The following is a 13,080-nucleotide window of genomic DNA, read 5'->3' on the forward strand; positions in this document are numbered from 1 at the left end:
TGCGCGGCTCTCATGTCAGGGGTACTTGAGTGGAGTGACATGCAGGCTCTGAGTCTGCATGCACAGCAAACAACTATTTCAGATGCCTTTGCCGGTGTTACACCATATGAGAGGTTCAAAACGGCATAAAGGAGCTGGTGTATAGCCAGTGCTTGAATTGGAATAAAAAAGGTGCCAGTACTCTAAATCAGCAACAAGTATTTGGCACAAAGTCATAGTATATCCTATAATGCTGGTGGGTTTGTCTCTTTACTGTATATTTTACAAAGGCTCACTGTACTTAAACAAAATGACTCGGGGTGCATCTGAGATTAGAGGGGGTGCAGTGGTAAAGTGCTATTTTTATAAGTGGGGAGTGGNTATCATGACATGTTAGATCATGACTTAAGGTATGATGAGTCAACCAGTTAAGATCCAGACGTCCGTGACTAAAATCCTTCATCCGGTTAAATATAGTTAAAAAAAAACGCAATATATATCGCAGGGGAAAAGAATATCGCAATGTCAGTTTTTTTTTATATCGTGCAGCCCTAAAACAAACCCTACTTTTTTACTGTAAATATTTACAAGATTGCATCAAATGTTTCTAAATTGTAATTTATGATTCAGAAAATGGCCAGCAGTTACAATGTTAAAACGTTTAAGCCTCGTCTCTTTACTGTAATGTCTTTCTTTTCCACACACAGACCAATCACAGCAAGACGCCGGAGTGACACGCTGCCTCGGTTAGACATGACTAATGGCCGCTGGGAGACAGACCGTAGTGAGCTTTTGTTTTGGGTTTTGCGAGGACGCCGGTGAGGTCGAACGCAACACCCCCCTCTGAGTCCGGGATTGAAGGAAACACAAATTAATCTTCAAGCTTCACTTCACTTTGAAGGTTGAGAGGGGGTACTGTGCAAGTCGCAGAAACAAGGTCACTGAATGGCTTTCCTGTAAATAGTTTTGTTTCTTTGAGACTCAGGGATGGTGTGTGAATGAATCCCTGCGGGGAAACTGCTTCATTGTTTTTAAGGAAGGCCCATTCGGAGGGCACAAATATGTCCATGGAGTTATTTTGGAAGAATTCCCTTCAGCTTACTTTGGTTGAATATGAAAATATCAGCCAGTTCTTCACTTGAAGCAAGGACATAACACTTCTACCTCCTACTGAGTCAGTGGGGGTGGAAACATTTGCTGTTAAAACTGAAAATACAGACGATGCCCTTCTAATAATTACCTACACTGACATCAACAATACGTCTGAGGTTTTGCCTTCCTATTGGTCATCGAATTGTCCAGTTATGTGTCACAATATTCCTCTATAGAAGGAAGTGCAAGTCATTGCTGGGAAATGTGGACTTCCTGAGTTTCAGCTGAGGTTGAGGAAGCAGCATGGGTGAATGGATGAGTCACGTTAACAAGGTAATGAGAGCTGAAGGAGATGGCAGCAACGGTGGTACAGTCATAAAAACAAATTAAGCAGCAGCAACAAGAAAAGAGAAAGTGAGGCATTGCATTAAAGGATGAGTGAAGGAGGGGGTGAATCACCAAAGGAAGCATGGTAAGAGGATTGTAAAATAAAAACCAGGAGAGTTGAGATGTGCTGAACATCGGGTTACTCATTTAGACTGCTCAGCTTTACCCTCCAATAAACCCAATTCAAACCACACTCACCCACGCAGACAAAGCAGGGCTGAGCAACAACTCACCTCACAACACATCCAAGTCTCAAACTAAACCCAGAATCAGTTTAGCCCGAGCGCTCATGACCCAAGTCTTGAGGCTAATGCGAACACAGTAAAAAATGAATGCAATAAAGTCGGGTTCATTAGCATTCGGCTACACACAGCTGATATCAATCATAATTAAAGAGGTACACTTCCATCTTGTCCATTTTCACAGCCTGCTTTGTACTTGGACGCAGGTCGTCTTGGCCCTATGGTTGCAGAATATCAGCATGGTGGACAGAGACAAATGATGAGTGATTACCACAGGTTGTCTGGCAAATGAAGAATGCCTTCATCCACAGCAGCCGCGCAAACCCATTTGTAAGTGAAGGGACAAAGCTTTACGACAAGCTAGCCAAGCGTGGTGTTTATGTTTTGGATGCTTTTCTGTTAGGCGTTAAAGTGGTCGAGAAACATTATGAAAGGAAGCTGATTCGTCTGACTGGCGTACACACATCTAGACAACCTAAAACACATCTAAAAATCTATATAATATATTGAAAATTCACATATATGCAAGACAACGATGCCTTCAAAAGCACATGGTGGCAAAAACACAAAAAAACGGTTTAAAAAGCTGGTTATTTAAGAGTCTGATTTGTCATATTGTACTGTTTGTTTTAGACCATTCAATTGTTCCTGGTAGAGCATTGCTGATATACAAGTAATACAGAAAAGGCATGCCAAAAATGAGCTCTTAATAACTTAGAAACCGTTTTTTCATTATCCGGATCATCAGAAAGGACTGACAACGTTTCTTTGTATTTTACTGTGATCATAAATATTTACCAAGAAGAGTACTGACCTACGCTGTTTCCGTAAGTGAAAAGGAATGTGTGTATTCGGACTGTGATTCATTTCCTAAAAGGTCTAAGTTCTTCCTAAGCCCATGCTACACCCTTTCCCCAAGTTTCAGGAAGTTCAAGGCAGTAGTTTTAACATTACCCTGATGAAAACATAACAACCTTGGCTTAATTATAAAAGCTTATTAAAAAAAGGGATCTTAAAAATGTGTTTAGGTGATGAAACTATTACAAACTATTCCTACATGTCCAATCTGTTTTATGTAAATATATTTTTTTTTAGAACCTCTTCTGAAGTGTGTAACATTGTGTACTAGACATGGTTCTGAGGTGAAAGCTATGTTGCTTGTTTTTGGTCTGCTACCGTTCACTTTTATCAAATCGTGAGCAACACATCAGAAATCCACATCCAGGTAGATCCTCTATCTACACGCCTGCAGTACAAACAATAATTAGTCTGGATGAGGTTTCTTTTTAATTATAGCTACATCGTGCTCAGATAGTATTGCATCAGCAAAGGAAATAAGCTTGATCAGACAAATACAAAAGTAAGAAGGGGGGGGGGTGCCTTAACAAATGCTTCTAAAGAAGATGTTCAGTGAAAGCTGAAATGTGACAAAGAACAGTGAGCGTGACTCCAAAAATAAATCCCACTGGCATCAGCGGGATCCGCACTGTTCATTAGCTGCATCGTGGGAATCAAAGTGAAGTCTCGTTTACACGCAAAGGAAAAACCTAAGAAGTTATTTTAGAAACTAGTTTCTGACTGACAGTAACTGGAACACGGTTTTGGTTTAGAGGGCTTGAAGCTTCATTCGTGTCGGTACATGTACTTTAGCAGTTCTCAGCTCTTGTTTCTCTGTATAATGCATCTGGAATGAAAGGAGAGGCATTTCACTTTTGCTAGTGAAAGGGACTTAATGAAAGCCCTTTCTCACCTCCTATACTGAAGTTTAGAAGTTAGTTGCATGCTTCTGTAGGAAAACAAGCCTTCACCGCTGCAGCTCGGGAGAATTAGTTCTGAGTTCGGCCTTAAAGTGTGGGTGTGAAAGGTATAATGAGAATCTAGCAGATCTGTGGCATAGCATGTTCATTTGACAGCAGAGTGTATAGGGCTGGTTCTAATTTGACACCAAGGCTGTCACCGAGGTCGTTTTAGGGCTGAAGTGTGACGGCAAGCCGCAGTCCAATTCCCAAAAATTCAATTTGCACAGTCTCTCTGCAACCTGTCAGAGAACAAGTGAGAAGCAGGAGGGCAGGAGAAAGGAGAAAGGAGAGGCATGTGACAGCAGAGTGCTACTCTCACAACGAGCAGAGAGAAAACCGCCTGCAGACGGAGATACAGGAAGACAGATAGAAGAATGACATGGTGGAGTTAAAGTCCCTCCAGCAACCGAGTGAAGAGTGTCTCATGACCGAGCAGGCGTGGGACAAAAGCAACTCTTTGCCCGCAGGAGGAAGGGAATTATTCCTCCAGTGAGCAGCGATTGCAACATAAAGAGGGAACAGGAGAAGGGGGGGAGGGATGGCCTGGAGAGAAGCAGCAATGCAGAGGAAAGGGGAAACTAGGTCTGACAGGAATGAGTTCAGCGAGACTCAGCATTTTGAGGCAAAGTGAGAAAAAACAGTCAGATTCAAACCCTGCCCTCCTCAACCACACTTTCTCATTTCAAATGAAGGACAGCTGAGAAGGGGAGAACATATTTCAGACGTCTCTTAGCTACTGCAGGGGGCAAACACAGAATACACCTAACTAAAAGTACTGTGACCTGATTCATAGAAAATCTGGGCTTTGCTGACACACACACTAGGCTGCTCAATTAATCGTATTTTAATCGCAATTACGGCTTGCAACGATTACGAAAACAACGTTATCGAAATAAAACTATTATTTTTGTATTATTACTTTTTTTTTTTATTGGTTTTTCAGTTGAATTATACTTAAAGTTCAGGGTAATCAACTGTTAGAAACATACTGTTCACATTTTTTTTTTCTCCAAATAGAGACAGAAATGTTAGCTTTTTCTATGTGTGTGAGCCACACACACACACACACACACACACACACACACACACACACACACACACACACACACACANCAATTAAATCAAGTTATTTTGGTAAAACTAATGAAAAATACACAGCGGCGTGCGTTGACGCTTGGCGGTAGGGGTTTCACAACTACCAATATTTACTAGTCGACACATTTTTCAAAATAGTAGTCGACTAGTCGTTACGTCATAATAAAGACACACAAAGAGAGGTGTACAACTGTATTTTATATTGGAACTCATACAGTAACATTAAACACTGCATTTTAATTTGTGTTACATGGCTGAGTAAATAACAAACAGTAACTGGACTCACCAAAATGGACAGCAAAAAACTCTTGTTTACATAAATGCCACGTAAATCCAGTGCGCAACACTTTATTCGCTGTCCACCAACAACCAATCACATGAATCTCCTGGCCCCGACATACAAAGCAATAGCGATGTTAAAACGAAGTAAACTGGATATAAAATCCCCAAACAGGCGAAAACCTACCAGTTTCACCCACTGTCTCTGCCACCTCTCTCCATGCCTGGCTCCTCCAGTTTGTATCCCGGTAGGTGAACAGAGACTGATCATACAGCACCGGGTGATTCACTACCGCTATAATGAATTTTTCCTCCATTTTTTGGAATATGAGGAAATGACCTGCGTAGTCTCTCCCAGCATACACGCGGTTTGATTGGCTAGCGCTTGTACTGGCAGATTTGCATAAACGGGATTTCATCGGCTGACGCTTCTGCCGATTGCCAAAAGTTGAACATTGCTGAACTTTTGAAGCGAGCAACGCCAGCAACGCGTCGCTTCCCAAAATGCAGTTCGGCAAAAAGTGACGTCACCCCATTCAAAGTGAATGGTGAAGCGTCAACGCACGCCGCTGTGTGGACGGGCCGTTAGGCCCTCAGAGAGGGCCCTGACGGCTCGCTACTGTCAGAATTAGAAATACTTTAATAATTCCCAGGTGGAAATTGTTATTTCGTGACAGTTGTTCCATTTTAGAATGAGTAAAATAGAATAAAATATATTATTTAAAAAAAGAAGAAAAAGTTAGAAATTCAACAAAGAGAAAATAAAATAAAAATAATTTGAAATAAATGAATGTGCCAGCATATTGACTGGGTGTGATTTAATTTTTCATATCCAAACCAGCCAATCAGAATAAAGAGGCTCCTGCCTGAACATGCTTAATAAAAAGGCAAGTTTTCCTATCAATAGAATCTCTGAGCAGAGGAAACACTTTTGATCCAAAATATCTTGGTTTCTTATTTTCTAAGGTCATACTGTTCTAAAGTCTTACATACTACACAAGTAAAAAACATCTTATTGATATTTATTTGTTCGCTTTTATTTTTTCATCATGTCGTAAAGAAAGTAATCAGGTTACTTTACTTTTGCATGGTGATACCAAGATTAGGTTAGTGATTTACAGGTAAGTAGTGTAACGGAATACATTTTTAAAGTAAGCCAACAACATCTGAATCGTTTAGTACTGTTGAATTTTGAAGCATATAAACACCCCCATTTCTCTATGCAAATAATGTCTTTCTGTGAACGTACTGTACAAGCATGCACACACAAAAGAGTTGGCCGACTGTCAGAGTGAGGAAGGTGTGAGTGTCTCTCAGCTCTGTGTGCTCACATTTCTCACCACAGAACAAATTGTGCTCTGGACCTTTGGTGGAAATGTGAAGAGGAATCCTTGGACCTCCACCCAATATGTGTGCCAGAAACCTTTGAATCCCAAATTCACCCTTGTAGTGCTTTACTCAATGTGACTTTGAGTTGAGTGCATTCATTTGGATCTTTTGTTTCATGCTGTTTCTTGCACTGTGAACACTGGACACTGATACTGCCAGAGTTTTCACAACATTTAGAGTTGTTAAATGAGCAATATTGTAATTCTGAACCATGCCTCTGAATCACAATCTTGTTTTGCCTACAGCATAACGTCTGATTTATTGTTTGTCTTTCAGTTTGGTGCTCAACATTGTTTTGACTTGCCTGATGTAATGATGATGATTATATGAGAAAGTAGTCAGTCAAATAATAACTAGGGACCAAAAATGCAAGTTGCAGCCTTGATTCCAGTCCCATTATCTTCCCAGGTGTTTCTCTCTTTTTTTTTTTTACCTCAAATAAAAAAAATTAAAAAATGAAAGTGATGCATGTATGGATATTTTGCACCTGCCCATCTTCAGCTTGCTGCATTTGAAGGTGTGTGAGCAGATGTTCAGCATACACTCTGCATAAACAGATGAATACACATCTGATGATCCCTCTCAGAGGTTCCTGCACCGTTCTAGGCAGTAGCACAAAGAAAAAATATATTCCGTCTATTTTCCTTTCAAAGATATATCATCAGTCACCTATTTTATATATATATATACCAAAACTAAACGGATAACTTTTAGATTTGGTCAATATCCACATGTAACATAATCCTGCTAATAATACATTTTTGAGAAATGTAACAAAATCTCATTACCTTTTTTTAATGTAACTGTAAGGGAATACAGTTACCTTTTTTTTTGTCCTGATTATGTAATCCCGATACATGTAATCCATTGCTCTCAAAGACGTACTGTTTTAATGTCTCGATGTGCCACTTCCTGACATCACACTCACCATATTTCCTTTGATTAATTTCAGATGGATCTTTGATTATGAGTGATGCCTATTACTATGTGGCCAAAATGGAAAAACATCTTCATTAATGCTAAAACTATTTTGGAAATGCTTTTGTTAAATTGTTAAGTGGTAATTACTTATTATGTGATTACACAATGAAAGTTTGTATGACCCCTTTGCAACCCCTTTGACTTAATTTGTGCTGCTGGGCTGCTGATTGAAAAGGATTGCTCCTTCAAATCAAACCAACTCCCTGTATGAGGTTATTTATAAAAAGAACTGCCAGGCTGCAGATGACACACACTGAGAGGCAGAGTGAGGGGGCTGGGAGAGAGAAGGGACCCCTAACCCTGCTTCTGAGGATCTATAACATTTCCTGTTGTGATTCCAAAGAGCAAACTGTCTTACAGCTGCAATTCTGCAACTTCTCTGACATGAAACAACCTGTCACTAACTAAGTGATCAGTCTGTGGTCCTGTATGGTCATGTTTAAATCCCCTGTTTGCATCAAGCTAGCTAGTTAGAATGTTGCAACGATATGGGGCATATACCATGGTGAAGTGATGTGAAACAGGCCATGTGAGGTAAGAATAGATCTTTCACATAGATCACTGTCATTGTTGTTTTCTTATTGCAGATTCCAACATGTGTTTTACCAAGAGTGTGTCCCGAAGCTTAAAAATAGAATTTACGTTAAAGGTCATTTCTACTGATCATATTTCCATTGTTGAGGTCTACTAGAATAGATTTACTTTTTGCAATTTTCCAAAATCACATTAGTTTCTCACACAGCATCTCTGTAAGTGTAAAGTATGTATTCACCAGTAGGCTATTTATTCTCTGTACTAAACGGCTTGTTGGAGCTCCTGCCCTCCCCCTCCCTGTGAGCCCAGTGTGCTCTGATTGGTCGGCTTGTTGCGAGGCTCGTTGCTGCGAGGAGCGGACAGGTTTCCGGGTAGGCGATACAGCGAAACTCATCCTGAGCACACACAAACACTCACAGCCGAAGTAAAAACAATAAGTGTGGCTTGATATTGAGTAAGAAAAACGTTGATAAACGCTGTGAGAATGGGTCTGCGGAGAGCATTTCTCCGCGATCCCAACTCGTCTATTACCAGCGTTCAGGGAGCTCTATGCAAGTCAATGGGACTCCCTTTTAGTTAGCCAAGGGATCCTGGTGTGTGAGGTGCTCCGCGGATTGGTCCATTTGGGCCAATCCGGTCATTTGTTGTTGATTTGGGTATTCACACGTCACAGAACCCAGGAAGCAAACAATTTAAAAAGAGAAATCTCCAACGAGGCGTTCTGGGGCATCATAGACAGGTCTTTTCTGTGTTAGAGTTTTACTCACTACAGGGTGTACTTTGAGGGTTTTGACTCTGCAGACCGTTTACATGCAGAAAAACCTTCATAACACACAAGGGGACGGGTAATAACCGGAAAAGCATGACATGGGACCTTTAAGACTCACCTGTAACAGTTTCAAAATCTTTTGTTAAGAAGACTAGAGATTTTAATGAGACACTTGAGCTTGCTTGTTACATGTTACTTCTTCTTCTTCCGCTTGTCTTTCATAAGCTTTGATTGTTCCGGGAGAAAAACACCAGGATTAATAACATTGATTTAAAAAAGTGTTCATGTTCTTTACTGCCTAACTTCTGTAAGTACTATTTTTTTTAATTGTATTATGCATACATATGTTTTAGCAGTGGTTGTACTGCTGCAGTTTAAAATGAGTATCCACGAGCAAACCAGTGCAACCTGGTCTTTACGGGACCAAATACTTCCTCTGGTCGCAATTTTTTTAAATGTTCCGGATAAAGACTGGAGATCTTCCACTCCAAAAACACGGGTGGTTTTGTTCATACAACAGTTTCAGAGTTAAACTCCACACAGACGCCTCGTATGGGCCCGTGTTGTCTGCTAATAGTGACCTTTAACAACCTGTTGTTGGTCAAAGTATGTCCAACTACACTGAGGTCTTTCATCTGTTTCTCCTCTTGGTAATTGGAACAATGGCGGACAAATGGTCCAAAGCTGTGCCTCTGACGTGGTTTTTAACAATGATGTGTCTGTAACACATTTTCAGACATGTTGATCTGATGAGCGAACAGCTGCTGAGCAGAGCAACAGAGAGTTTACCACAACACTCACTGTACACGTGTAATCTGGCTAATATGTAGATGTCGTATAAGTGCATTTATGAATTATTGGAATCGTATGTCATTCTCAAATGAGACACACGTTGGCATTGTACGTTTATGCAAACCACAGATGTGTTTAATGATGTTTGCAGAAATGGACAATGCCACAATCTTTGCACGATCATTCTGCAATTTAATATTCTGTATATCAGCACTGATTAAATCCCTGATGACTAACACATTTTCCCTCCAAAATCAACGCAAAAAGGTGGGTTTGTTTACAAGAAAATTAGCCATAAACTCCTTTGTTATTGCCAGTAAACAAGTTTGGGTTTCAAGGTCACAAACACCCTGAAAACAGGCTTAGTAAAAAGTGATGTTCGTTTTCCTTTTTTTTTTATATCTGTTTCATATTCAGTCTTTCTTTCAAGTGTTTAAATGAAGTTTGCTTGACAATAACACATAACATTTCTATCAGTGGACTCTGGTGACTTTGAGCAGAGCATTAATTCTTTGTTTTGTACATCAATAAATTATAATAATTATCTAGATCCCTGTTTGAGGGATTATTCACTGCACTAGTGTCACGAGGGACGGAAATGATCATCGTGTCCTCCGGGTGTTTACGTGCTGAATTTGATAAATAAGACCCAGTCGTTTGTCCTGGGAATGAATGCTGATTGTAAACTTTCCCACTGACGACAGAAGCCAGATGTGATTGGGTTTTTTGGTCCAGTGGGAAAGGGGGCTCCAGTGTAATGTTTGCAGTAAGATAAACATGAGGAAGACATCCTGCAAGGAAAACCAATGAAATGCAACTTGTTTGGATTCTTCAGAATCAAATCAATCAAACGAACATGGTATTTTTAAGTTTGAATGTTCCCAAACTCTTATCTAGCTGATAAAGTCAACGACAGTAGAAAGCAGGTCTTCAATAAGTAAATAATTCCCCCACCACTCAATTCAACCATGGAAAACCAATGAAATCATTGTTTGGTTTCTTAAGAAATCAAATCTGTCCAAATAACATCCTATTTCAAGTTATGAAAGTCAAACATTTCCAAAATTGTGTGTCTGTCTGTCTGTGTGTGTCTGTCTGTCTGTGTGTGTGTGTGTGTGTGTGTGTGTGTGTCTGTCTGTCTGTCTGCCAGGGTTCGAGGGTGTTAGCTCTGTCTGTCTGTCTCTCTGTCTCTCCGTCTGTCTCTCTGTCTGTCTGTCTGTCTGTCTGTCTGTCTCTCTGTCTGTCTGTCTGTCTTCTGTCTGTCTGTCTGTCTGTGTGTCTGTCTGTGTGTGTGTCTGTCTGTCTGTCTGTCTGACTGTCTGTCTGTCTGTCTGTCTGTCTGTCTGTCTGTCTGTCTGTCTCTCTCTCTGTCTCTCTGTCTGTCTGTCTGTCTGTCTCTCTGTCTCTCTGTCTGTCCTGTCTCTCTGTCTGTCTCTCTGTCTCTCTGTCTGTCTGTCTGTCTGTCTGTCTGTCTGTCTGTCTGTCTGTCTGTCTGTGTGTCTGTCTGTCTGTCTTTCTATCTGTCTATCCATCTATCCATCTATCCATCTACTTTTAAAGAAAGTAGGAAGTAGGGCTGCTCAATTAATCACATTTTAATCGCAATTACGATTATGGCTTGCAACGATTACGAAAACAACATAATCGAAATAAAACTATTATTATTATTTTTATTTATTTTTTTATTGGTTTTTCAGTTGAATTATACTTAAAGCTCAGGGTAATCAACTGTTTTTTTCAATAAATNTTGCAACGATTACGAAAACAACGTAATCGAAATAAAATGATTATTTTTTCATTATTATTAATACTTTTTTTTTTCAAATGTATTTTTTTTTTTTTTGGTTTTTCAGTTGAATTATACTTAAAGTTCAGGGTTATCAACTTTTCTCCAATAAGTTTTCAAAGTAAATGGATAATCGTTTTTAATAATCGAGATTATGATTTTTGCCATAATAGAGCAGCCCTAGTAGGAAGTATGTGTTACTCAAATAAATCGCCCACCACTCACCACCAGGCCAAACCAATGAAATAGATCTTATTTGGATCCTTTAAAATCAAATTAGTGCACCAACAATTGTAATTAAAGTCTCAATGCACTTTAAAAGTGAATGAAAGTAAAAATCACGTGTTAACAAGTCACCCACCACTCCATGCCACCAAGTCTTTTTTTATCTTTAATAAACAAATGTATGCATGCTTCTTAGTTAACATTAAGCTGTCTTTGGCTCTTTTCTGCTGTAACAAATGTAAATGTCCCCTTTGTGGGACTAATAAAGTTATCTGATTGTGATTCTGGTTCTTCAGTACGCACCACTCCATGCCCCCTCGGTTGATGTCGTCCCACCAGCAGTCACTGGGCTCCCCCAGGCCCTCGGGGGTCGCCTGGCACTCGAAGGACCACAGCCGGTCCATCCCATCGGCCTCGCTGTAGAAGCTCCTGAGGGCCACCAGCACCTCTCCGTGGGGACACTGGAAGTTGAAGCTCTGCCGAAACCCGTTGACCCAGCCCATGTCGTGGTGGTCCTGAGACTGAGAGGCCACTGAGACCAGCAGAGAGGAGACCAGCAGCACCAGAGCAGGACTCATGTTGCAGGAATCAGGTAATCAGTCGTTCTGCTGCTCTTCCCTCTCGGCTGCCTCGCTTTAAACTCCTCCAACTCTTTTGTTATCCAGATGTTTTGGTTACGAGGCGTAATGTGTAATTTGCTCCAAGAGTGGACGTCACTGGAGATTTTTAAGGTCGACTTTGAGACAGAGCTTTAACGAAGTGAGCCGTGGATAAGGGTTTACCTTAAAACACAGCACTAGGCAATTTGGATATAGTTAACCATCTAATTACATTAGTTTGCAGCGAGCACTCCAGTTTTTTTATGGATTTTTCCACTGTAAAAGATCGTTTTGGACAATAAATAAAAGTTTTGTTTTATCATAAAAAAACAAGTAAATAAGGTATGATTCCCAAAATCGAATATTGCTTTTTTACCACTGCATCATTGCCAACAAGGAGAGCAATCACAAAAGTGCTAAGGTCGTTTCTGTCAGTTGGTTACCAGGCGTAATGTGTAATTTGCTCCACTGCATATTTTTAAGGTGGACGTTGAGACAGAGTTTTAACAAAGTGAGTCGTGGATAAGGCTTTCTGATTATAGGTAATTTGGATATAGTTTGCAAATGTTAACCATTACATTACATTACATACTCAATACTGTGGGCAATCCCCACAGGAGCAATTTGGGGTGAAGTGTCTCAGGGACACAACGGCATGCTGACTGCAGTGGGGTTTGAACCTGTGACCCCCTGATCCCAACACCAACGCACTAGTCGGCTGCGCCACACGCCTCCCTATATCCCTATATCATGTTCCAAACAACATCAAGGATTATCTCTGAAACAGTATGGAGCTCAAAGGCTTTCTCTCTTGCCGATTATACCACAAGGTGAGTTCCTGTTTACTTCCTGCTTCTTCACACACATGCTCTCCAGTATGTGGTATAATCGGCAAGAGAGAAAGCCTTTGAGCTCCATACTGTTTCAGNATATATTCACAAGATACTGTCACAATAAAATATTGATTGTTTGGAACTGTATCTTATTTACTTGTTTTTTATGGCAAATTAAAAGTGTTATTGTCCGAAACAACCCTTTACAATGGAAAAATCCATTAAAAAAACCAGAGTGCTCGCTGCAAACTTAACAGTCAGAGTAATTAGATGGTTAATGAGGGGGCGTGTGGCGTAGT

General features: G+C 40.3%; 1 protein-coding gene across 1 annotated transcript in view; it reads right to left on the reverse strand.

Annotated features, from left to right (window-relative positions):
- Nucleotides 1-12,010, reverse strand: part of LOC104951013 (dermatopontin) — a 17,804-nt gene extending 5,794 nt beyond the window's left edge. Inside the window, exon 1 of the mRNA XM_010777643.1 lies at nucleotides 11,653-12,010. Coding sequence (XP_010775945.1) covers nucleotides 11,653-11,927 — 275 coding nt within the window. The 5' untranslated portion in view covers nucleotides 11,928-12,010. The remainder of the gene's footprint in view (nucleotides 1-11,652) is intronic.
- Nucleotides 12,011-13,080: the final 1,070 nt, after the last annotated feature.

The sequence above is a fragment of the Notothenia coriiceps genome, unplaced genomic scaffold, assembly GCF_000735185.1.
Source record: "Notothenia coriiceps isolate Sejong01 unplaced genomic scaffold, NC01 NC01_scaffold00000339, whole genome shotgun sequence".
Classification (NCBI taxonomy): Eukaryota; Metazoa; Chordata; class Actinopteri; order Perciformes; family Nototheniidae; genus Notothenia; species Notothenia coriiceps.